General features: G+C 38.7%; 2 protein-coding genes across 4 annotated transcripts in view; one reads left to right on the top strand and one right to left on the bottom strand.

Annotated features, from left to right (window-relative positions):
* Positions 1-9,390, top strand: LOC145450534 (coatomer subunit delta-like). The gene is made up of 12 exons (XM_080329058.1): positions 1-140; positions 945-1,068; positions 1,522-1,661; positions 1,999-2,178; positions 2,807-2,891; positions 3,399-3,501; positions 3,559-3,714; positions 4,401-4,566; positions 4,630-4,774; positions 7,544-7,733; positions 8,260-8,389; positions 9,136-9,390. Exons 1-12 carry the CDS (start codon positions 138-140, stop codon positions 9,220-9,222), a joined length of 1,509 nt encoding a protein of 502 aa, XP_080185184.1. The 5' UTR covers positions 1-137; the 3' UTR covers positions 9,223-9,390.
* Positions 9,391-13,769: 4,379 nt separating this feature from the next.
* The window catches only part of LOC145450942 (dynein axonemal heavy chain 6-like), an 87,429-nt gene continuing 74,429 nt past the window's right edge, over positions 13,770-26,769 (bottom strand). For all 3 annotated transcript variants that reach the window (XM_080329429.1, XM_080329430.1, XM_080329431.1), the window contains 13 exons: positions 26,113-26,309; positions 23,955-24,071; positions 22,153-22,431; positions 21,789-21,864; positions 20,980-21,140; positions 20,152-20,309; positions 19,323-19,537; positions 18,669-18,856; positions 17,736-17,867; positions 15,877-16,033; positions 15,155-15,285; positions 14,610-14,783; positions 13,770-14,121 (listed from right to left, as the gene is read on the bottom strand). In XM_080329429.1, the coding sequence (XP_080185555.1) occupies positions 13,882-14,121; positions 14,610-14,783; positions 15,155-15,285; positions 15,877-16,033; positions 17,736-17,867; positions 18,669-18,856; positions 19,323-19,537; positions 20,152-20,309; positions 20,980-21,140; positions 21,789-21,864; positions 22,153-22,431; positions 23,955-24,071; positions 26,113-26,309 (2,225 nt within the window). In that variant the 3' untranslated portion in view covers positions 13,770-13,881. The remainder of the gene's footprint in view (positions 14,122-14,609; positions 14,784-15,154; positions 15,286-15,876; positions 16,034-17,735; positions 17,868-18,668; positions 18,857-19,322; positions 19,538-20,151; positions 20,310-20,979; positions 21,141-21,788; positions 21,865-22,152; positions 22,432-23,954; positions 24,072-26,112; positions 26,310-26,769) is intronic.

The following is a 26,769-nucleotide window of genomic DNA, read 5'->3' as shown; positions in this document are numbered from 1 at the left end:
AGTATATTACTGCACAAACCAGAATTTTCATGTGCGTTTTAGGAAATATTTAATCTTGTGACACTAAATTTTCATATATATTGTAGCTGATTACAGCTCAATAGTATAATTGTCTGCCGGATCTACAAGTGACCAAAATGGTGAGTATAGTGAAATGTTTTTTGTAAATCGTTAAACATAAGAATTGTTTAGCTTGATTGCGCCACCCAGCACCTATGTCCCAACCAATCAGCAGAGCTCTACATAAATTCTCTAACCGAACCTTCAGCAGCAGTGATTGGCTCCATCAGACTAGATGGACTGATGAAGCGATATAAAACCAAAAAGCAATTTCAATCTTAGGTCATCCTGCCTATGCCATTGTCTCCCTGCATAAAACTGGAATGATTTCCGATCTGTTGTAATTATATACTTGTTTGTTGTTGCCATTATGTACTTGTGCTTGACCTTAAATCACATAAAAGTGTGTTTCATTGGTTTGAGATATGTTATACACATGCTGATTTGTAGTGAAAGATTTTGCTATCACTGATCTTAACCTATGGAAATTATATTTTGTTAAAGTGTCAGTAGACCTGTATCTAGTGAAATTTGGAAAAATCACTTAAGTTAAGGCCGATAAAAAACCTCATATTCCGCTTCATTTAAATCAAAATTAGCTTTCTAGCATCACCGTTATAAACTTACAGCATTTTAATAGAATTTGATCCCTACATGATCTTAGTGATAGGGTTGTCACTTTATCGCTCAAGGCAACTCCCCAAAAAGATTTTTTAACTTAATTCAAATACCGAGGGTAACTACGTTTTTAATTGCTGATCTTCATTTTTCCTCCACCCTATTACGATCTCCATCTTCTGAGCGTATTGATGATGCAGGGTAAAATATACCTCCTCTTCCTCACCATATCAACTTGTGATGCAACTGACACTGTTTCTTTCTAGGTTTTGCTTGCTGCTGCTGTGATGACCAAAAATGGTCGTGCAATCATCTCAAGACAGTTTGTTGAAATGACACGCTCTCGCATTGAGGGTCTTCTTGCTGCATTCCCCAAATTGATGAACACAGGTTGATTTACTTGTAATCATTTGATAACATAATGGCTCATTTATGTAATGTCGATGGGACTAAGGACAGTAACTTCTGGAGAAGGAATAATTGTTATTGCTCTCGTTACATGGGACCAATATGTCCTTCCATGCTATTTACCAGGCTGAAAATGACTTGCTCATTATAGAAGTTGTACAGAAGTGATGTTAAAAATACTCCTACTTTTTTTTTGAATTTTACTGGCTATTTGATAAAATTATTATGTTCGCTAAAAAATTGGTTCCATTCCAACCTGTACAAATGAAGCTATTACAGAAGTCAATTTTAAATGTAGGCCTATTTAAAAAAAATGAAAAATAAATTGACTTGAAAATTTTGGATTGGATACTGTGATTAATGAGGGATATGTTGTTGTGTGGACTGTGGTGATCAACTCCATGAAAATTCTGTAATTTTCTTTTTCAATTTCAGGAAAGCAGCACACATTCGTTGAAACGGAATCTGTACGATATGTTTATCAACCACTAGAGAAGATGTATATGCTTCTTATTACAACAAAGAATAGCAATATTTTAGAAGATTTAGAGACGCTACGCTTGTTTTCTCGCTTGGTGAGTAGGCCTATGAAAGTGTTTAATAAAATTATTGGCTGGAATATTGTTTCAAAGGTGGTATGTGGTATTCCAGCACAGTGAGAAAATGAGAACATTGAATTTGAGCGTTTTGGTTCATAATTTCAGGCAATGACTATGAAATTGTTTCAAGGATAGGACACATTCTGTCAATATTTCTATGTCTAAGTTCAGATGATAATGATCAATAATTGAAGGCCTGTCCCAGTGTCCCACAGGTATCTGATATCTACTTACCACTATTGGCAAACTTTTGTGTACATGAAACAAAATATTCTGGTTACTGCAGCAAATTGATTATTTTCTACCTGTGCAGATTCCAGAATATTGCAAAGTCCTGGATGAGAACGATGTGCAAGAACATGCATTTGAACTGATTTTTGCATTTGATGAAGTAGTTGCTCTTGGATATCGTGAAAGCGTGAATTTAGCTCAAATCAGGACCTTTACAGAGATGGACTCCCATGAAGAAAAGGTTTTCAAGGCTGTTCGCAAGGTAAGTCCATGCCCATTGCCCAATTACCTACCTGTCAAAACAACAATATTTGACAAATCCTACTTTAGGTATCTATTTATTATCCACTTGGTGTGTTGTGGCACTTAATAGTGATATGTGTGCCACAGCCCACAGGGGCATTGTTTTACAACCTATCAAGAATTACAATACAGTTGTGGAGCAGAACACCAAATGTAGTTGTAGAATGAAGACATGAAATTAGCAACATAGCAACCTAAATATGCAGAATTGCAGCCAGCCAACTGCTTGTATTTTGCAAGTGACAGTGGTATTATCTGTTCCTCTCAGAAAGCAGCTAGTTCAATATTGGTGTTGTGGGAATTGTGTTGAGACACATAATGTTGTAATTGCATCTCATATTTTGAAATTGAATTTTTAACATTGTTCAGTTACACATCATATTATCTGTGGAAGATAATTTCTAGCTTATAATTTAGGCTTGGATTCAGGAAATAAGGAATGATGATGAAAAAGAAAACTAAAATTGAGTATATTCTCCTTAACGATCTGCAGCAAATTTGGCATTGAATTCATTAGGGATTATTATCCTGAAACGTCAACTCATGGTCTTTATTTCTGTAATTCCCAAGTATTCTGTGTATTTCAGACTCAAGAAGACGAGGCAAGAGCCGCAATGAAGAGGAAAGCCAAGGAACTCACACAGCAGCGAAGAGATCAAACCCGCTCGAGAGGTAGGCCGTGTATGGTGTTGAGCTGATGACTTCTTTTTGTTTCAGCCTTTCATACAGATATCTCACACTTGGTATATGGTAATCAATACACTAATGATGTTGGTTCAATTTTTATGCAGCGTCACATCGATCCATTGGTGGTACTAAATTTTTATATTGCTGTCAAAACTACGTTTATGGCAGTATAATTTATGGAACTCAAGAGTAGGGCTAGGTTCAGCAGTTCTCGAATTGAAATTGAGTATCAAACTTGACGGTGAGAGTGAATGTTTTCGAGCACCGAAATTATACTCATCTGAAGAATCATCATTTTTGAGACATGACTTCCTACAGTGGGAACCATGAAACCTCGATTAATCGGGGTAAAGTATTTTAGATATTTTATATATTAGATATTGGATTTTAGATAGTTTATGATACTGTATTAATTCCGTCGTTGTAGACCTACAACTTATTGCACAGACCATGCTGGCAGTTTTGATTTCAATAGCTGGTCAATCATTTCAGGTTACGGTAGCTCAGCGGGCAGTTACAGTTCTTCCAAGATGGATATGGGTTCAACTACCATTATAGCTCCTGAGCCAACAAAACCTAAAACTGCACCTACCAGGTGAGAATCCCGAGCTTGGATGTTTGTTCGTACATCAATGAGAGGTTGATATTCCAGGAGTACGGGTCGTGCCATGAAGCTCGGTGGGAAATCTAAAGATACCGATTCTTTTGTCGATAAATTGAGATCGGAAGGTGAAATTGTTACCAGCGGTGCCAAAAAGAAGTCTGCGGAAGCTGCCAAAACGTCCGTACCTGCAGCTTTGAAAGAAAGGTTTGTCATTTCAGATTTACACAAGGGTGGCCAAAGTTGTCATTGTTGCTATTCAAGTATAAGTAAGACATGTCTGAATTGAACTACTTCAAGTGGAAATAGAGAATATAAGTTATAAAAATACTCGAGTGAGTTCCTTTTAATAAGTACATTTGGTCGAGGGGTCGTATATCATTCGCAGTAAATCAGCGGTTCTCAACTTTTTTGTCTTTGTGGACCCCATTTTGGACTGTGAGGGACCCATGTTTGACCCCCACAAGTTTTAGATGAAATTTACCTCAATAATCATGCAACCGTCATCTGTCTTGTGCAAATATGAACTGTCTAGTGATAAACAACAACAAAATGACTTTATCCAACATTTCCACAAACCACAAAACATATCTAACAGCAATGTGTTTGTATCAGTAAGCTATTGACAATGTGACAATTAAAATGAGTTTTCACAAGAGGATGTTTCATCTCGGACTACCGTTATGTTGATGTAGGTCCTGAAGTTTTAGTAGTTATAAAGAGGAACTACCTCGTGATTTCTCTAATTAAAGAAATACATATTGTATTATCAATCGTTTTACCAACCGAGAAATGCTTCACGGACCCCTAGGTCCAGTTTGATGTTTTAGTAAACTAGATCTAATCTACCCACATTTGTTCAAATGGCACGGTAATCCGAAATTTTCACTCAGCGTTCACGTATCAGTCGAAGAACGATTAAGCGTCACAGCGGATCGCGATGGCGGTTTGGAGCAAATGCAATTGCAGGGGCGGTGCAATGTTCACGTCTCTGATGAAAAGTTTTCTTCCATCGTTGTTGTTCTGCAAAAGGACGAGGAGAACGGTTGCCAGATCCAGGTATGTTGCGTCCGGTTGACGTGATAACTATTTGTTCGATGAATGATCTTGTTATTTTTACAGACCAATCCGAGCGTGGACAAGAAGGCTTTCATGGATAAAGGCGTTCTAGGATTCAAAAATGCAAAACCCATTCCGACGAAGCAAGATGTTGGTCTTCTTCGGTGGAGATTGCAGACGACTGACGAAGCATTGATGCCGTTGAGCAGTAGGTTTTCTTCATGTGTAATCGACATTCAGCCTTTGCCGTATTAACAAAGCTCTTAGCTGAGCTGTTATCGTAGATTCCTCAACCGGCTGGCACCGGCGGATTTTTCCAAAAAATTTTGCTTCGATTGTCAAAACTGTAAAGCACGACCTCAATGGGATGCGAAACCAACAAGTCATATATCGTTCGATTCAGAATTTCAACGAATAACTAACTACGCCATGAAGCTAGACGAGAGCAGGGCAACTGAGCGTACTATATAATCAAGAAGACGAGATAACCTTGTTGTAAAAGTGGACAAGTTTTGGTTACTTGAGAGTCCCCAACGTGTACCTAATGCGAATATGTGCGTGTTATTCATTGCGACAGAGATGTCTTCTTTCAAACAAGCCACGAGCAGACATGGGGTAATCGCGATTAGTAATCGTAATCGATTACGACGATTACAGCATTTTCAAGTAATCGCAATCGATTACATTCGAAAAAATTCCGAAGTAATCGTAATCGTAATCGACTACTTCGCATATTTAATCGATTTCTTTGTGAAAGAACGATTACTTTTTATTTGTACGACGACTGCATGTGACATAAACTGAACATTCGTTAACAAGCAAGAGATATTATACCAGTTATTGAGTCACAAACGTCTGATTTTCAAATGCCATTGCTCATTATTACGTCAGAAGTAGCTTATTAGCTGTGCTCGTCTTTGCGTAAGAAGTATCCACATTCCACACTTATAGTAAATAGATAGTCGATGCACATTAGTGTGATTGTAAAACACCCACCGTTCAGTATATCGGGTTATCAATATATTTCAGACGCCACTACCTCGCTGCAGGATAATTAATCACTTCTCTGCCTAGTTTAAAATAGCAACTTTTGTATTGATGTTTGGTTATGCTTAGTTAAACGCAATTTGACCGTTGCTGCTTGGCGAGCAGTAGGCCTATGTGCTGGTACGAACGTACACCAGACAAAGATTTGAAATTTTGTACTCATCAAATAAAATATTACGGTTTCCACAACAAAGCATTAAAAATCAACAGCTGCTGATACATACCGCGCCGTTTTCTTGCCGTTTCTCGTAATGGCAGCTTGTATTACATTATCTGTATTAAGTTGAAGGCAGAATTTTATTTTTACCTTCTCTTATTCTCATATTATTCTACTCAAAACGGGCGTCAATTGCTATTTCACAATTCTTTACTGAAGATTTGGACCTGCCGCCATAGCCATCGGCTTATATACCATGTTAGCGTGGGTTGTAGCTAGAATCAGGATCAAAACAGCAACATCGTCCTCCACTCCAAACGTTGGTCTTGGGCCCCCAAAGGGTAGTCAATTTTTAACTTGAAGATTTAATTTCGTCAGTAACATTGGTAATTGCATTATATTACATTTTTAATCCTATCTCAGCCTCCGATGGTCAGACTTACCTGAAGAGCAGGGGGCGCGTAATCCATAATTATAACATCTGGTATCTTGCAATAATTACTGTAGTGCATGTTGTTAATTCGTGACCTCCGGTCTGTTATATAGTCAAAAGATATTGTAGTGGCCCAAACTTAGCAGACTAAAAGAAAAACTTTCGTGAGACGCACACACAAATTTTCATGTCTAATGCTCTGTGGGTGCCTGCTTGGCATTTGCATCGTGGGCTCAGATTGGAAGGACCGGACTGTTAGTCACGCCCACCCAGCGCGGCTATCGACAATGGACACATACCCCAAATTTCCACCAACGTCTTTCTTTGATAGCACACTTCGTAGAGTCGCATGTTGGCCTAAACTGCATATGTCTTTTGGTGTGTCGGGGCGCGGTATTGTCTGGCACCATAATGCCTATTACTATGAGTTATGCATCCTTTATTTCTTGAGGGGAGACGTTTGCATTTCGAAATCAAGCTATCTAGAGACATTTAAATGGCAAAGCTCAAAGAGAATTTTCAAGTTAATGAAATCTGTCGAGAATACGCTATAATTTATGTTGGTTCACGAAATACTCTTGAGTCGCCTCCAAGCACGCTCCCCACCCTATTGGAGAATTTGGGGTGCAGCAGTTATGGACCTGGCAATAATGCAAATCATTGGGTGTTATAAATCGTCCTTTATAAAATGGGCAATATGTGCATTGTGACGTAACAAGCAAATGTCGCGTCTGTTTTAAAGAAATATGTTATCTCATTAGGCCTTTTCAGCGCAATCCATGTATTGTCTTCCAATATAACTACTAAGATGCAAAATAAATGTAATCGTGAGTAATCGTGATTACTTTTCCAATGTAATCGTAATCGTAATCGACTACTTCCTGATTTTGTTGTAATCGTAATCGTAATCGCGTGATTCTGAAGTAATCGTAATCGCAATCGATTACATTCATGAAGTAATCACCCCATGTCTGGCCACGAGTGACCGCTTTTGCTCAAGTATTTCAATCGATACTATCAAAACAGGGTAGAGCGTTTCACCATGAACACGCAGCTAAGAACCACTGCTGTAGGCCATACGTGGTGAGTGGTGACAATAGCATTTAGCCTATTTACGTTTTTAATCTCGCCAGCATCACTATTTTGGTATGGTATATTATACATATTCAAGGGGCACTGCACTCTAAATAGGATGTTGGAAGTGTGAATAAAGAATTGGCAGCAAATATTTTCATCGGAAAGGCAATGTATTCAAACTGCAGCTAAAGATCTTCACCATTTCACTTCATCTATCTCTGTGGTATCGAGGTCAATCGTAAGCGAATTCCTTTGTTTTCCAGTAAATTGCTGGCCGAATGAAAATGGCGCTGGCAGCTGCGACGTCAATATTGAATACGAACTGCAAGTGGACGGTCTGGAACTGGCAGATGTCCGTGTCTCGATACCTTTACCGTCGGGTGTCGGTGCGCCAAATGTGGCCGAAGCGGCTGGTGAATACAAACATGATTCGAGAAAGAATATATTAGAATGGTGAGGAATTCTTTGTTTGTTTATAATACGGCCAGGCCGGTGGATTCTCAGTGATTCAGTGAAGAATTGAAAAATAGCTGCTTTTCACACTTGAAGATTTTTCACAGCACTTAACCGGACATGGGTCTGTGGAGATATTAGCACGCGACATTTCGGCATGCATCACTTGATCATGTGGGGTAAAGCTAGGGTTAGATTTAGGATTAGGGTTAGTTTGGTTAAGGGTATGTTTAATGGTTAGGGTTAATTTTGGGGTTATAAAGTCGTTTCCCCAAGTGTTGCATACTCAAATGTCGCGCAACCACATATAACGCCCAATGCCAGGGCACAGTATGATTGGTGTTTGATTTAATGTTTGCAGAAATACAGGATGTAATACAATGTTCTCTCTGCTGATGATTAAGTGCATTGTTTATATCCCTCTGAAAACACAAATATATGCTCCCACTCCCACATAATTATTCAATTATGCCCGTGAATGTTATGGTGTACTTTCCATCTGTTTGAACCAATGATTCCTTTGAAGGATTTTGCCTGTCATCGATGACTCCAGCAAGACTGGTGCAATGGAATTCAGCATCCAAGGATGCTCAGACGATTTCTTCCCGATAAATGTGTCATTTCACTCGACTAAGACGATATACACTGACATGAAGGTATCGTATTGCATCATTTGGATTTATATAAAACATCAAAGAATTTATATTGTACCACAGAAATGATGAGATTTGCATCTTGTCATTTTGCTCTTTAAAACAGTGTTCGGACAGCTGGAGGTATTTTGCATAATTGACTTGACTTGATATGAAGTAAAATTTTCCAATCAATTTTAAGTCATAAAGTAAATCAAGTCGACTAAATAGGTCTACCTTTTTTTGACGGGCATCCTCCATTAGGAGTGCTTGTCCTCCTTTTTTACAAGAAATCAAAAATGTCCCCTGAGGACGCCCAATTGTCCTCCTTTTTGGCAATTCGTCATGCTTTATAGCTTTGACAGCCAGGCGATTGTACTGGCAGAACTGAAAAACGCCGTAAATGATGCAAAATATTGATTTCGACGTCATTGGCGGCATGGATGACTAGAATCTATTTTGAAAAAGATCTTTTTTTTAGTCAAAACAGCAATATTATGTCAGAGCGAGTATTAGGGGAGTCGAGTTTTTTTAGTCAACGAAAGAGTATTTCCTTCAAGAATTTTAGAATTACCCGTTTCCTTGTCCGATTTTATAAGTTTTGCGATTTATAAAAAGTGTCATCTTTCCCGGATCTCAAAATATGGTCACCCTAGTCCATAGGAACTATTTTGTTTGAGGCCTTTCCCGTAACTATTTATTTTCAAGTTGTTAATATCTGAATTGCATTTGTCATGACACGTTTTCCTATGATATGCGTACTTGTACAGGTGACTGGTGTTGACAGAGTGGAAGGGGGACAAGTTAAGTATTCAATGGAGTCTACTTTACTGGTGGACAAGTATGAAATCATATGACGAAATCGACCAAGAATATATACAATATCGGATTGCAACAAATCAGGACCGGCATCTTACATCGCCATGAGTGTGTTGTACTGTATAGAATTGTAAAAGGTATCTCTTGAGCTAGATATGATATGTGCGTTGCTATCTACCTATAATAAAAGCTGAGATTCTCAGAAACATGTTGCTGACTGAAGTAAGGCTGGGGTGAGGACAGTTTATTCACGAATGGTGTTATTCATCACATCTCAGATGGTCGTTTCGTGAACTAGCACTTGGTGTCAGACATGCCACTCCTGGGATTTTCCACCCACATTTGCGTTTTTCAAATATCTTTCCGAAATATCCCTGCTTGGTGTATTGTTTCTGAATGGTGTTATTCATCGGCACATCTCAGTTAGAAGATGTCGATTTCAGGTGTGCCATCAGTTCTCTCATAGTTTCTGTGTAACGCAGTGGTTCTCAAACTGGTCTGGGTCGCGGGTGCGCCCTCTTTGGGGTGCGTGAAACATCTGTGGGGAGGTTCAAAGCCGCTTGAGAGGAATAAGTTTATTTGTGGTGAAAGTTCCAAGTTTACCTAATGGCAATAATAATAATCCTAGTTATATGTCGATTTGAAATGTCATACTTGCGACTTACCATCCATACACTGATGCCAGATTTTGACTTATACACCGAACGCTTCATTCACGGACATCTGATTCGTGCAGGGGCGGGCATCTCCGGTCGGTGGGCTGATTTGGGAAAATCAAGTACTTGGCGGGCCGTATTACAGAATCGATACATTTATTAATCACATCCACCTATACAGAGAATAAATCGTATATAATGTATAATTTAAGTTTAAAGCATAGTGACCAAAAACAGTATTTAATGAATATATTACCCTAGTGTAGGCTACTAGGGATGGTGTGAACGTGAGGTTCACGTTCGCGTTCTGTGTGTGAACCTCGGAAATTTAGAGGTTCGCGTTCACAACAGAACTTTGGTAGGTTCTGCACTGTGAACCATTTTCATATATAACAACTTCCACTTCATTATAACATCTTTGGTTGACATTTATTGCATTTCAACTGCGAGCCAGCACTCTATACATGACGCTGGCAGCATAAAAATGAAAACTGAACGACCATGCACCTTGACAATCTCAAAAGTTTTACTTGTTTTGTTACAAAAGTTTGCTCGAAATATTCAGCTTTCCGTTTGTGAATACATAGTGACTCTCTGCTGTGAGCTTGACTCGCAATCACACAGCATCACGAGCGAAATACGTAGTCAGCGAATGATGCTTATTCAACCAATCAATGAGATTGATATCGTTTTGTGATGTAAAAAATTTAGCAGGCGTACGGGGTTAATCTTGACTTCATATCTTTACTGCATCGTTAACACCAAATCCGTGCGATTGAGGTGTTGGTTAATGCTGTATTACTTGTTAATTGGGTAATATCGGTAGCAAGTGTAGAAACCCGTTCTACACTCTGCTCAATATCAATGTAGCAAATACTCAGACACCGAATACATTGTCCGGTCTGGCCTAGACCGTTAAGGCGTAAGCTTATATTCCCTGGTAAGTCCTCGTCGAAATTTTTGGCAAAGCGACGGAAGATATTGATTTATGGGAGTAGTGTATCCTTTGATTGCCTCAGATGATACATTTAGCGACGTTTAAAACGCCAATATGTACTTCAACATAGTGTCATTATGGGGCCCCAGTAGTCGCTAGGCATCGTTTACATTAATATAGGCTATCACTTCATTGAAAGATAGGGTTTGAATTAGCAATATGACGTCATGAGGTTCGCGTTCGCGTTCACACAGAACCTTTCAAAAAGGTTCGCGTTCACACGAACCTGAACCTTTCAGAGGTTCACACCATCCCTATAGGCTACTTCAATAGCTGTTGAAGTCAATCAGACTGTTAACTTTCGTATTCAATCTTCCAACTATTCTAGACACTTTTATTCTCAAGATTAGAAGAGTTAATGCACATTCTCCTCCTCCAAATTAAATTGTTTCGCGCCCATAAGCGCCACAAGCCACGTTGCCGTGCTCAGAATAATTCGTGAGCCAGATTTTTGTCACAGTTATATTGGTTGCAGTGTAAATCCGTCAGTGCGTTATTGTATATGCTTTAGATTGAAATTCATTCTTTCCTCCAAAGGCTTTGCGAAAGTTGATCGGGAAATGCAGCAAGCCAGCCCGATTTGTCGTTATAATCACCAAACAATTGCCGCAACGCAAGTTACTCGTAACCCCTTTGTGTTCGACGTAAAGACGAATGACTGGTTGGATATGCGCTTGCTCATCTGTTGTTGTTTGTGGAATTCATGGTGCTTTTTTATACAATGGTCATTTACACCAGGCCGATATTCTTTATTATGATTCCGCATTTGACGACAGTCCACTTCCAGACTTTTTTAAAACACCGCAAGCAGATCGGATGGCGAGGAGCCCAGACAAGCGTTTCACGTCTGTAATCCTGTTACATGCAGGACCTTAACTGCCCCACCCCAATCCACCAATTGGTGCATCGACCTTGAAAAGGGGCCAAAATTATCTCATGAATCCACATAAATTATGGAGTAGGCCTATATGTTTGGAGAGTTATTGAACTTCTTTCAAATTTTCTTCGCGCTTGGCGCGAACTGGCATCGTTAGATGTTTTGGTTTTAATAGCGGTATACCCATCTCCCTAATACAATAATACGCATAATTTATAGAAATAGGCCTTGCGGTGTCGGCCATTACCGCGCCACGACACACCAAGACATATAAAGTTTCGGCCAACATGCGACTCCGCAAATTGTGCAGTTAAAAAGGTCGACAGTGAGAAAACCTCTGCCGAAAAGGATCGAAACCTTCGGTATGTGTATGCCGAATTGTCCATGGACTACATATACGGTAGGCGCCTAAATGGCTGTCTCCAAATATCGCTGTCGCCAAAAACTCATAGTAGTATATATAATTGGCAATATCATTGACCGAATGCCATCAAGAATTCTGGAAAATATTCACGCTAGGCGCGACCAGATAACTGTAACACACAGACAACATAAAAACTGGCACCCACGAGCAGTGGTTTAAACGTTAGTCGCAAAAGCGCGTCTAGTGGGTTGCGCAATGAAATTGGGATGAAGTGGGTCGCGAACTGAAAAAGGTTGAGAAGCACTGCTAGCCTAGATGTAGGCCTACGTCAAATCAGAAAGGACCTCAACTTTAAACGACAGTGAAAAAATCTATTTACATATAGTGCCAAATATTTCCAGGAAAAATATTTGCATGAAAAAAAGTTGCAAAATAAGAATCCTCCAAACAGCTTAAAACACCATTCTACATATTTTGTGAGTATTTAGGAAGCCACCGGAAGCTGTAAAAAAGTTGCAAAAGTTACAAAAACTTGCCCTAATAATGACTTTTTTACATACTTATAAAAAGTTACTTTTACTTCTACTTGAGTAGAAATTGACGCCGTTACTTCTACTTGAGTACCTATGGTAAGTACTTTGATCACCTCTTATGACGTCAGAATGGTGATAGCTATGACCATACAGCAAGGAATACGTCCCAGAACAGGCTGTTTTTAGCACTAAAATTTAATCTTAAATCCCAGACTATAAAAAATCTTGACGTGAGAGAAAAAAAGCGACTTGATATTCGTAATCAGCGTACGAAAATTGACTTAGCGTAATAGTCATCATTTTGGTCAAAAAACAAAAATCATGTCGACCAGTGATATTCACAATCGGAAATCTGAATATTTTGAGATTCGAACAAACTTTTGTAACAAAGCAAGTAACATTTATGAGATTGGCAAGGCGATTGCTCGTTTAGTATTGATATTTTTTAATAGAGTGGTCTGAAGTTGAAATGCAAAGAATTTCAACCAAAGAAGATATAATGACGTGAAAAATTGTAATATATGAAAAAGGTTCAAAGTGCAGAACCTACCAAGGTTCGTTTGTGAACGTGAACCTGTAACTTTCTGAGGTTCACACAAAGAACGCGAATGTGAACCGCACGCTCACACCTTCCCTACAAATTGGTAATGCAGTAGCATTGCACGGGCGCTGGGATTCTCATCCAGACAGCCTAAGAAGTAGCCTATGGTTACCATATTCTGAGATCCGAAAAAGTGGATACTTTTTACAAAGCACACAGGTTAAAGTAGCATTCATTAATACGGGATATTCAGAAATTTGACTGCTAATATTGATGGGTTGATTAAAAATAGAGGTAATTTTATCGACTTTTTTTAGTCAATCTTGCTGTCGAAAACCAGTTTTCATGACGATTATGGCATTTTTTTACCGTCTCTGTACGATAACCTATAAAGGAGGGCGAATTGCAAAACAGGAGGACATCTGCGAGTCCAAATGCTCAAAATGTCGAGGTAACATCTCTTTTTCATGGTGTGGCATGGCCTGGTAGAGATACTGTAGAAGTTCGATATCTAGTAGCTTATCAGTCTTTTGGATCAGGCTGATAAGACGGTGGTATAGTTTGCGGCACACAAATTTACCCACTCAATAACTCACAATAACAAGTGCAAACAAAAGTTCTGTATTCACAATTGAAATTTACTGTCATAAAAATCTGCAACACTTCAATAGGAACGCTACACTCTAAAAATATGAAGGCACACCTAGGTAAAACACAAACGGCATTGGCCTAATCGTCGAGTTGGCACAAAAGCGCTGCTCCTCGCAAAATCCAATGATCCGGTACTTGCTGTGAAGGTAAGCTCACAGCGCTAACGAAATTCGTTGAGTGACCAGTTGAAGATAAAGAACCGGCTCGGGTGGATGTACGGTACAGCGGGCATTCATAAAGACGAACCGTCGGGTCAGAACGACTGCTTCCGCTCGAAGGTTTATCCCCATGACTTGAGATATCATTGCTTTGAAGATTCTAAAAGTAAGTACAACATTGATATTTCGTGTTGAGTTGGTACATGTGAATTCTGAGTACTGAAAAGGGTTAGGTAGTTTTTATTCCACCTCTGTTGGGTGGAATAACCTTATATCTAAGAATTGTAATATGAGATCTGATATCTTAACAATCACATTGAAAATAACATCATGCATGTGGTAAATGATTTTTTACTGCACGGGCAGGCGATTAACTGGTTGAATGTGTAATCATTTGTATGGAAGTCCGACGTCATCAAGTCAATGGAGAGAAATTGATGTGAAAACGCCAATGAGTGTAATTTCTTTCAATGGACAATTTATACTAACATTTTATGCTATTTAGAATACTTTTATGAAGTAATATCGCAGGCCATTTAAAAAAAGCAATTGGGCCCTGGTGTAAGTTTTCAACCTCGCTGGAAAAGCTAGAACGGGTACTGTAACAAGAAAATATTGTTCAACGAAATCGAATGTACAACGACTTACTGGAACGGGTAGAAAATGTATTTCCGGCATTCTGAAATGTCGAACACCGGGAAGAGAATCAACGAGAAGCTGATCTTCACAATCCCATCGAGCCCCGTCCAGATACAGCCCAAACACCTTGACGCCGTCTTCAACGGACAGAGAGTGGTTTTTACCAAATGCGAGATCAAGAACCTGTCAAACAAACATAATAATCAATCAACATTAGTAAAGCAAACAGAGGATATTTATTCATGCCTCTTATCAATGTCTTATCTATTACAAGAATAACAGAATAATTGGTACCCAGCAATGAGAATAAAAAGTTATATAATATGACATGAATTCTGAAATGGTTTTCTGTCATGGTCCCATACATTCCTTTCTAGTACTTGGCTGTGTTAAATTTGTATTTTCTCAATTGGTGATTAAGAAGAGAACTTATGTCCACCGATGGTGATAACAATGAGCTGGTTCCAAACCGGCCACAAACACAGAAATCATGCTCTTTTGACAATGTAGCTTGTGATAAAAAATGTGACATATGTACGGCATCATCCTAATACCTGCAGTTTCTTCTTGGAATTGATGATGCCATCATCAGCCTCTACTTGATAAACTGAGAAGTTGAACACTAGCGAATCGACTGATATGACATGTTTCCTTGCATAATTCTGCAGAACAGCTGTCAGGAATCCTATAATGACAATACAAATCGCATTAAAATGTTGCTGGCTGTAGACGGCTTGGAATTTCAGTAAAAACTTATACTGTTGAAAATGAGCAGGATGAAAAATAGCATATAGTGGATATGGGCTGTATTATCATACATCAACATGCACAACGAATGTGAGAGCATCCATACATTGCAATATTACTATTGGATGATTGACCTGCCACAGAGTAGGATTTGGATGGTTGATAATGCCCCAACAGTGGGTTTCAGTGCGTTTCCAGGAGCCAGAGATATATCTGGGCTCTTCCTTCTTATCACAAAAATAAAAACAGAGGACCGAAGATGAACGCATACAAGGGCAATAGCTATACTATCAATGCCAATTAGGTATTCAAATAAAAGATACCAATAGGTCAAGTTGTTTGTTCAATTAAACTGCACAAAAACCTTTTTGACATCCTCATATTTCCTCATTGGATCATAATATAGCCTACATTGGGCTTATCAAGAAGAAGAAAATACTGACAAGTAAGCCACAATTGAAATTTCCACATAGCATGCGATTTTATTCAGGTGTAGAAACCACACAATGAAAAACTGTGAATGGTCTACCTTGAGGAAAGAAGAATGCCGACAACCAAAAGCTGTTGGGTTGTATTGGAATTTCTGGATCTGAAGATGATGAAATGGACGGTTTCCTGTCATTGCGAGAAGGATTCTGCTGCGTTGTTGATGTTGAAGGTCTGCTGGATGTCAATCCAATACCAACCTGATTTAAAAGCATAGATTGTGATTGAATTTTCTGTAGTAATATCATCAGTGTAATGGTATTTTGATATTGAAATGAATTCGAATATTTCCGGCTGATACTCGTCATGGGTAATTGTCAGCAACACGTAGAGAATTGGAAAGAACATTGTACAATGTACATCAACAATCTTATCCCAAAATGAAATTTCGAATAATCGGGGCGAAGAGAGCGCTTTCAGCTCAATGTACTATTTTTGGATAGTACACGACAAATACGATGCTCAAGAAATACACTGCAATGTAAAAAACACAGATAAAGGTATCGTGAAATATCGGTGGAGTACATGGATCATAAGCAGTGGCGTAGACAGGGGGGGGGGGTAATCGGTGTCCGATACCCCCCGTTTCCAAGCTCGAAATACCCCCCCGTCTTACATATATTTCCATTGATCTAATATCTTGTTCTAATTCGATAATCCCCTAATTGCCGCGCGGCATCATCACGCCATCGATCAATCAGACAATGCAGTGCGGTGATGCCTTTTTCTCATATTGCTCTCTCGTCTACGGAAGCCCGAAAAACGCATCTCGCATCGCTCTCCCGTCTCATCTGAACGACATTATCCAGTTACAGAACCAGAAGTCACAGTAACAATAACACTCGCATTGAAATTTCGATACCGCGCGAGTTGGTTTTCGTGTTTGACAGTCTATTGTCAACAAACGTTTAGAACATGCGCGCTAGGCTTGTATCATTAGAGATAGCAGATCCCTACAGTACCAAAACAGATCGTACTAATCAAATGTTCTGTATGGAATCTACTATGTATTGATCCAGTTTGCGATCATTTAGTTCGGTTGTTGTGTGTGGGTTTCCAGTTCTCCAGCCGTTTCGTGTCTCGGGCCTCTGGCGCATCTGCTGACTGTCCTGTTATAACGCGCTTGGCCAGTGGTAAAACATTGGAGGCTGGGAAATTAGGGCGCTCTGTGACTCGCGGCGCGTGATAGTGCTACTCCATGAGCTATTGTAATGACCAGAAGTTATAGTCTTGGCCTCGACAGTTCGCAATTGTCCCTTCTACACCGCAAACGCGTTTAGGAATGCATTTTGATCGCGAGCCTAAGCCTGCGCCAGCCCACTGTTATTCACGTGATGCAATCGCACAAGCTCGAGCGGTAGTAAGTCTTTACCATCTCCACACACCAAAAATACTACACCATCTTGGCAGACACTAAATATCATATTGATTTAAAACAAAATTAATCCTGATTGTTTGTATCAAACGGCAACAAATTCATTTGCGTGTCTTCACTGTTCGAGTGTTCGTCTTTGAGCGCAAAATGGAGAGATCTTCCACTGTGCTGTAATATGATCTGCGCGCACTTTCGTGATTACATCCTCGCTTTGGTAATTAAGGTCAAGATACCTCGCGGTCGGCAAATAGTGGCGCGCAAGGCAAAAGCGCCTTCCGTTTGTTACTGTAGCATGCGACTGCGCATAATAGAGCTATATTTTAAGATAACTGGCAAATGTCCATGTATATAAAGACGTAAACACAAACGAGATTATCTTACCCTTGTTGTATCGGCATTTGTGTGTATTAAACCGCAATAAACTGGTTAGCATTACGAATATCATCTTTTCAAAAAATATCCCCCGTTTTAATAAATATCCCCCGTTTTTTTTCGGCTGGCTACGCCCCTGATCATAAGCAACTCACCTTGACTTCAACGGCATGTAGCACGAGATGAGACCACATGGAGAAAAAATCAATTCTACTCGTTAGGTCAGACACCCACGATCCTAATAGTTTGCAGGACTCGTAGGCAGCCTCTTGCCACGCAGCTGGTACCTGAACGTACATAAACATTGGGCTAATGAAATCAATCAGTGCTAAACCACTTAGTGTTGTTAACATGCATGACTGTGGAATTCAGATTTCTAGGGCGACTACTTTTTATCTTGTCAAAACAAGTCTGAATTATATCACAAACTGTATTTCATGGTGAGTTAGACGTTACACTGTCAGTCAACTTCTCATTTCATTTCACATTTTACATCTTGCAGCTTACTTTATATAACTGTAATTGTCTGCTTATAATGATTTAAAAACGATTGAGTGAAAAAATTGGGCTGTGTGCGCGATGCTCAACACATCTGAATATGAAGAGCTTCTTGGAGGTACAGAAATTGAATATACAATTGAATATACTATTCAATCTAAATGTGTGTGAAATTTTTGGTAGGTCTGACGTCATTTGATAAAGCGAGCAAGTGCAGCTGTGAATGATTGCTAAGTTATAGAGTCACTGGTCAATATATAACACAGCTACCAAGCAAAACAACATAACTTTCAATTTTTAAGTATAAATTTTTAGTGTTTCAGGCAAAAAATAATTATTGGCACCCAATGACATCGAATAGTCTTATATTTTCTTCCCAGAAGTCTAAAATTTGCATATGCAGAAGGGGGCCAGGCAGTTACACTCATAATAATTATTCAAATTGGCAGTATGGATCTTAAAAGAATTGTTTATTTGTATCTCGCAGATATCACGATCACTCGTAAAATGTTACTATATTACTGTATTCATATCCATGACGAATGCTGCCAGTACTTGTTAAGCAAAACAAGAAAATAAAATTGACATACCTTATGCATGAGAAGAGATGTGTGTGCCTTTTCAAGAGCCTCGGACATGACAATTTCTCCTTTAATTGCCCTCGTCAACGATCTCAGATTGATGTGAATTACTTTGAGAAGTTTGTCGAATCGATCAATTTCTTGTCGTAAAACAGTAAGCAATGCCGAATGTACGAGTGGATGGTATGTTTCTCCGTCTACAAAAAGAATACTTTTTTCATCCAACCGCATTACAATTTACATCTATGATTCTCAACCACTGATTTACATATTGCCAGTTTGAAAAATAAATATTGTGACAAAACTGGATATATACACCGGCGACTTCAAGACAATACTGAGTAGGCCTACAGCTGTAAAAATCGAATATCGCTTCAGCTGGATCACAATTCTTTGGAAAAAGGTGTTTTCAAAAAGGATTGAAATTCAGCAAATTCCACAAAGTGCCATTGAAATGATCATGTGGATGGTTCGTTAGTCATCTGGAAAGATCCCAATAACAACAGTCAACCATAAATTCCCTTGCATATAACAAGTTAATCATAGATTAATATTGTGAAAGAGACTACGGAAGACATTAAATAGCTGTTGTCTTCTAACTGATAAAACATTCTCCACAACAATATTGTATAGTAACATAGTAGGTAAGCCTTGAACAATCACCATTTAGTTCTTGAGACGTTTTAGTGATGAGCGATTTCCAAATAGGGCTTCCGATTAGTTTAGCGAGAGTCATTTCAACATCTTCCTCTTGCTTCACAGCATTGGCCGAGTCAAGATCTTCGAAAACAGCGTCGGGAATCTCAACGGTAGTTGGTAACTGCTGTTCGATATCACGAACCAAATCCATGACAATCTCATCGTTGGTGCGTCCTGATCTGAAATTTGGTGTAAAAGTAGATACATCCTGATCAATTCAACATATTTCAACCTGATAAAATATTGGATTGAAGAGAGACCACCAACAATTATGTCTAAAGGATCTGCAGACATGCGGAAAATTCACAAGGTGAAACGTGTTCTTCAGATTTTTCAAAGAAAATCCCGTTACTTTGATGTCAAATATTGCCAAAATAAACAATAAACATAGATTATATAACATATCGCAAAGAACAAACAGTAAAATAGAAAGGTCATTTGGAAATACATACAGTTGAGAGTCACCAACAAGAACGCTCTCAGTGATATTGAGAAGAAATTGCAATCTTAAGAAAATAGAATGAAGAAGATTCTAAAGCAGAGATATCTTGTCTTAAAAAAACTAATTTCATTAACGGAAATTTGACCTTACGACATTATATACTGCAATGCGAGTGTTGAATGCAAGCATCCAAACTCGTTGAAAGATATACCGTTGCAGCTATCCCAAAATGGCATATGACAATGAAAGTGGGTGCACTTTTCGAAAAAATATCCAGTGTGCATATCCATACCCAATATACCAGTTATTTCGTTCCGATGGCTTGATTGATACTGGAAAAGCAGTTATTACCCGATAAGTTTGTCCGTAGCCAATCGAGGCTGAACGTCAATAATGACATCAACGATTCGTTTCGCTTCCATTTCGAGATGTGCTCTTTCCGCGTTCTCATGCATTCCAAACACGTCTGGAGAATCTGTCAGAGGCAGCTCTTCCAAATATCCTTGAATCTATGGCATAAGTTTCAGAACATTCCATTACACTAACATTATTAATTACTCAAACACAAGACGCAGTTCGATTATGGTAGAAAAATTGTTGATTGATATAGATCAGTGGTCGGGAACGTTTTTCGTAAAAAAAGCCAGAGTGGCCTTATATCGTCCATTTCTATTCATCAAGAGCCATATAATGATGTTTATCAACTCTTACGTTACAATCGAAGATTCGTGACATCATGCTAGTATGAAATCAAAGTCCCCTGCATGGTATTCGCCGTAAGCTCCTTATTTTATGTGTAAAACTGATGTGATGTGACACAGCTACCGTATTTTCTCTATTATAGCAGAAACCACTATATTGAACTGATAAATTAGCGATTTTCAGGGCATAATATTATGAAAAGGTGGGTTCCGAGCATTTAAACCCGCATCCACCGCAAGAATAATGATTCTGGCCGTTATCAAAATTTACGAACAAGTTTCAGCAATGTTGATAAATAAAATGCTAATCAATGCCAAATTACAAAATCTGCAACAGGAGAAACTTAACTGTTGATTACATTTCATTTACATTCAATTCAAAACTAGGTTAGAAACATTTTCTACTTACGGAAGGTACGGGATGCGCAGTCTATTCGAATAAATTTCAAAACCATATCCAAAGAAACAAGACGCCTACCTCGTCAAAAGTACTCTCTCCGGGTATGGGTCTGTAAATCCCATCTTGAGAATATGTGTAGTCCGCGTTTTGTAATTGTTTGCAATAAAATTTTCTCAACGTAGAGTCGAGGCATCTTCTGTCCCATTGATCAGTCACACGTCCGCCGTAAACAACCTCACCTGAATAACATAACTATAACCAAAGGGCAGGAATGCTTACTCTTTTATTCAAATTTTCGTGGCGAAAATTGTTATATTGGCTTAAAAACATTACACACGAAATTTGGCTCAAATCCAACTAGTAGATGCGAAGCTATAAGTTTGAAAATTTTGCATCTATCATAAAAAATTTTGATATTATTTTAAAATTTTTACTGTCCACATATAAAATACTGGCTGTCTACAAATATGATGCAATTCCAACCCTCAGAAGCGAAGGTATTTCAGTTTTCCATTAATATTTCTGGGATTGCCCTCTGTCATTGCTATTTCTTCAAATCCAAAATTTTTAACTGCAATAACTTCGCTTCTATCGATTGAAAGTGAGCAAAAATTGTTATGCATCGCTATTTGAGACAACTTACCAATTTCATGGGTTTGACAGTAAAATTTAAAAAAAATTCAAATTATTTTATCATAAATTTTTTAAATCCTTATTGCTTCACATCTACTAGTTGGAATTGGGCTAAATTTGGTGCGCAATTTTTTTTAGCCAACCTTTTATTAAATAGCCGCAACTCTAATGCCCTAATCTCTAGAACTAGGTTTTCAAATATAGTTTCAATACATTGATGTTTTACTGTGAACTTTGAAAATGAAAATGCAAACCTGTCAGATATCTCAGAGCTTGCCAAGGAATATCATCAGAATCAATGAGGAGTTGCTGCAGCATCAAAATGGAGACCTAGACGCAAGCAAACAGAGATAGAACAGAAGAAATGAAGACTGTTCAGACAAAATAATGACATAACATCAGCTATAAATTGGCTGAAAATTCCGCAGTCAACAGACCCGATGAGTGTTGCTTGAAAATCCAAGCTAGCTAAAAAACGTACAATATTATGAATGCAGTATTTTCATATCATAAATTTCATTTCTTGCACAGCTGTGTTGCTTAAAAGGTGAAATTATAGAGTATATATTGCCTATGCCGTAACTTACACCAGAAAGATGAAAGCTATCTCATTCCCACCTCCAAGTCAGACGAAGTGAATTCATACGGCAAGTTGAATCCAAGAGCATCATATTTCTTCCTTTCGTGAATGACGGCATTGAAAAAACAGAGAGCAAAGACCAGTTGTCTCCAAGCCACGTTTTTCATGTCCAGCAAGGACTGATCCACGGAAACGCCCGGCCTGACAAGGTGAGAACCACCAGAGTCGAACAGGTCTCTCGTTACTTCCCCTGTTCCGGCAGAACTAAACGATGCCATCATGTTTGCTCTCAAACCGCGAGGGGGTTCTACGGCGATCTGAAATATACATGGCACATCAAAATCATATCCGAATTGGAAATGGAAGGAGGCAAGAGAGCCACCTAACAATACTTTATGTCCCTAGACATCGAGACTGAGAAGATGAGAAATTGGATAATATATTCATATTGAAATAACCCGAAGATTTTCAGCTGACACTCGTCGGGGGCAAATCGTCAGCAACTAGTACCGAATTCAAAAGAACAACCTACATCAACAATCTTATCACAAGGGCGATTTTTTTGTTGACATAAACAACGAAAAATTTTGACATAAAATCCCAGATTTTTACATTTTTTGACCTTAAAAACTTAATTTTGACAAAATTTTGACCTCATGTATGTAAATTAGGTGTTTTTGCACATAATGTTAGAATAGTACTATTTATCTTCATTTCTGGCTGACACTGTCTGTCCTTACAAAGAAGTTTAGACTGAAAAAGCTTTTTTATTTAAAAACTGACAAATTTTTACACGAAGAAAACTTAATTTTACCGAAATCCGGCACTATGAAGATTCCAGTAGTTACATCCCACATTATGGTAGAAATATTTAAAAATAGTTGTAGTACAACGAAAGATACTTTCCTACATTCTCCGGTAGAAAGTGTCTGTTGCTACCAAATAGCTTGCCAAGAGAGGAGAAAGAACGTTCAACAGCAGCAGTTGTTGGCTGACAACACTCAAGTTGTGTCTACACTGCTGGTGACAAACCGTGTTGCTTCATTCTGACAACGTTCTCTACATCACAATTTTTCATCATGCGCTTCTTGATATAAGAACCAATGCCCAAGCTGTCTTGCTTCAGTTAGAATATTGCGATATGTTGAGCATAACACCTTGTCAACCTATTTGTTTCATTTGACCTTTTCTGATTCACAATGAGCAGACAATGGGCCGTCTACAATGGTAGTCCTATGAAGCAGGCTACAAGATGTCAGATGTCAAATGATAAGTTCACCGACAGTGCAAACATCTACAATACAAACGAAATGTAGGTTGCAAAAATTTTTTGACTTTGTAAACAATTTTGACAACGTTTTGACCAAACGCTAGAGTTTTGACAAAGTTTTGACTTATTTCGATATGTCAAAAAAATCGCCCAGCTTATCAGCAATTATGAAGTCAAAGGCAGTCAATTTTGAATAATCCAGGCGAGCAGAGCTCAATGCACTATTTTTAGATGATATACGAACTCCTTTTGTTGGCACAAACTGGGTCGAAGTACTTTGATAAAAGTTGACTCCAAAGAACATATATGGCAGAACGAATGGCCTCTCTTGCCAAAACGAAATCTGACGTCTTGGTAATTTTCAGCAAATAAATAGAATTAACCATTGAATGTGTGCTAAAAATATTTGGGTTCATTTCAATACGAGGTTCTTTACCTCAAGAGTCTCTTCGGGGCTAAAAAAGCATATGTACACGAAATCTCACAAGCGAAGACTCATTATAATCACAAGAAACAAATGAATGTATGTAGGCATCAAGCACTAATGTTGAAAAAATGTAATCCATTTACTTTTAAACCCTTTTGCAAAATAGGTACAGGAAAAGACGCATCAGGCTTTGAACTCAACCAAAGACGGAATTGCGAGTCGACATCAGAATTCGGTTTGTTCAGTTCATCAACAATCACCTGAATAAAACACAATATGCTAACAATAACACGTGGCAAAAGTCAACAGTCGTACATTGGACAGAATGTGTTGTTCACAACACATAAATATAATATTGGGAAATCATAGATCTTGAGCAGAATCTGTGATGGTCAGTAACCAGGTTAGTCTGTTAACATTTCCACATATCCTAAATTTGGACCACATACTCCAGTCTTTACTACTACTAGTTCTTCAATCGTATTTTAACCCTTTGCGACCGGCTGTCCAGTATACTGGACCGCCACTGTTTAACACAGAGGAGTCTTTATTTAATCCAAGATAGCTAGACCTGTAATGGTCATAAACTGTTACAATCGTTTTAGAAGGATAGCTCTTATGAATACGCATACATCGGACCATGTATAATCTATTATATCAATGCATATCCTGTTTGAAATGAAGATCGAACACGCAAAAACGCTTCCAGCACAAATTAATTTGTAACGATGTTCGTTTGAATGAACGCCTGAAATGTAAACCATATTGTACCTTCCCTTCTAGACGTCATATAACCAATTACAGTTATCTTCCATGACTTGTTGTAGTTTATACCATTGTATGAAAGCCCTTTTATATCGAAGATTAGCACGTAGAATATGCTTCAAATTGACGTGAAAGAAAGCAATATCTTGTCACGTGAAAATCATGGCTGCGTAAGACCACCTGGCTGGTTGCGGTTTCAGACAGATGTATAATTGCTTCAGGCAATTGCAAATTATAGATATAGTTAGCCATTATCCTGGCAAATCCTTCAATATCCCTATCATGGAGCTTAGTTTTGTATAAGACAACCGACACCAGCCCTAACACTGAACAAAAGCGTGCGAGTTAGGCTATTTCGGTAGCCGAGCCTGTAATAACAGGATCACATAGAGGCAGCCTATGTCTGTTTTAGATGGCATAGGAACTTACTGTTGACTTCTATGAATAGCGTTGATCATACGTAAAACATTCGCGCTGTAGAAGACAGTTCAAATGGATGTGAAATGAAGCAATACTGCATCGTGTAAAATGAATTCGCAAGCGCATATGGGCAGTGTCGAATAATGATAAGCCAATATATGTTCACTTGGATTGCATTATTGCAGTTGTAAGTTACACACAATAACCAACTGAAGCTGATAACACTTGAATAGCAGGAAGATATATAACTTAGGCAATGTCGCCAGGGCAGTGCCTATTATGTTACGTAAAACTGGACACGCGCCCTGCCGTCAGCGAGAATACGCGATTACGTAATCAATTACTTATCGGCGGCCCCGTGAGTCATGCCTATCCTCTCCATCCTTCCAATATCGTAGCGCTGGGCTATGAAGCGTTATAGTAGCGTGTAATGGCTCGTTGGAACGTATAGATTCATGCGGAGAACAATCAGGTGGTCATATACCAATAGAAGCCATATGAATGACGTCAGAATAAATTGAAGAACAAAATTATCTTCCATTTTCAAAAAATTGACAACATTTCCTCGCATAACGCCATTCCCTCTCGCGTCTGAGCCGGGCGAGTGTCTCAGTCCGCTAGGCGGCTACTTCAGGTTTACGGCAATATATTGGGCGTCGATTTAAGCACTATGGATGGCATTTTATCGGTATTTTAATGGATGCAGTAAAATTTTGGTCAGTAGGCCGGCCGATCACAAAGGGTTAAGCCAAATTTCCTACTTTTCCAAATTAGCAAGTACAATAAGTACATGCCTGCCATCTTAGAGACACCTCTTTTGCCTGATATAATAACAGTATTATGAGCGAATCTCAATTTTGATTATTATGCATTTTCCTCACATTGGTGACACATGCCGTCCGATTTTACAATGAGGCTAAACTGCATAAAGTGAGGAATTATATTGACCAGGACTTGTCGCAGTGACAGAGCGAAAGAAAAATCTTTATACTAGAAATATCACAGGATCAGGATTAAACATCACAAGATTGCCCACTGCTTCTGTCTATGGTTTTGCTATTAACTTGTTCCTGCGAAATTGTGATATTTAACAATAGCGTTACATGAATCACTTACCTGCAATCGTGGCATGAAGGAAGCGGCCAGGTGACAATTCTGCAGAAACACCCATCTGCCTTTCAAGATTTGTGCTTTACGTATCAACTCTTCGGCTTTAGGACCTTGGCCACGACCCAATGACACCATATCGACATGCAAAGCTGAGCCACGCATTTCTTTAGCAAATCGAAGAAGTTGCCCGGAAGGATCGGTTGCTACAAAATGAAAAGTCAGATTTTATCCACATCAGCCAACGTACTGCAGTCAACTTGGAAATTGTTGTTAAAGGAAATTTGCAGGTAAAATCTGGAATGGGTTGAGCCATATAGCTACATTACTGCCTGATCATGTTCTTCCAATCCCACGATTTTTTGGTGACTCGACGTGACTCGAGTCATTTTTTCAAGTGCGTAAAATAACTCAACTTGAGTCAATTTGTGTCCTGACTCAAACCAAATGGTATGACTCGAGACTAGGACAGCCAAGAAAGACATTTCATAGTAACTTCGAAGAATACTGTCGTAAAGTCACTACAGTATTGGTGTTTCGTCTATCAGTCCTGACAATTGGAAAATAGGGCCAGAAACTGTTAGGACGGAGAAAAATTACAATATTATGAATGCGAGCCATTCTATATCACTCGAGCAGAGTTGAAAAAGTGGGTTGAACTCATTG

The sequence above is a fragment of the Botryllus schlosseri genome, chromosome 11 (genome assembly GCF_051294905.1).
Source record: "Botryllus schlosseri isolate E-star chromosome 11, Bs_hap1, whole genome shotgun sequence".
NCBI classification, from domain to species: Eukaryota; Metazoa; Chordata; class Ascidiacea; order Stolidobranchia; family Styelidae; genus Botryllus; species Botryllus schlosseri.
Note: the sequence above shows the minus strand (reverse complement) of the source record. Positions and strands in the feature narration are given on the sequence as shown.

Excerpts from the sequence above, each read along its gene's own strand:
- LOC145450534 (XM_080329058.1), top strand. Across the intron at positions 7,734-8,259 it reads AGAAAGAATATATTAGAATG|GATTTTGCCTGTCATCGATG; the intron begins GTGAGGAATTCT and ends ATTCCTTTGAAG. Across the intron at positions 8,390-9,135 it reads CGATATACACTGACATGAAG|GTGACTGGTGTTGACAGAGT; the intron begins GTATCGTATTGC and ends GTACTTGTACAG.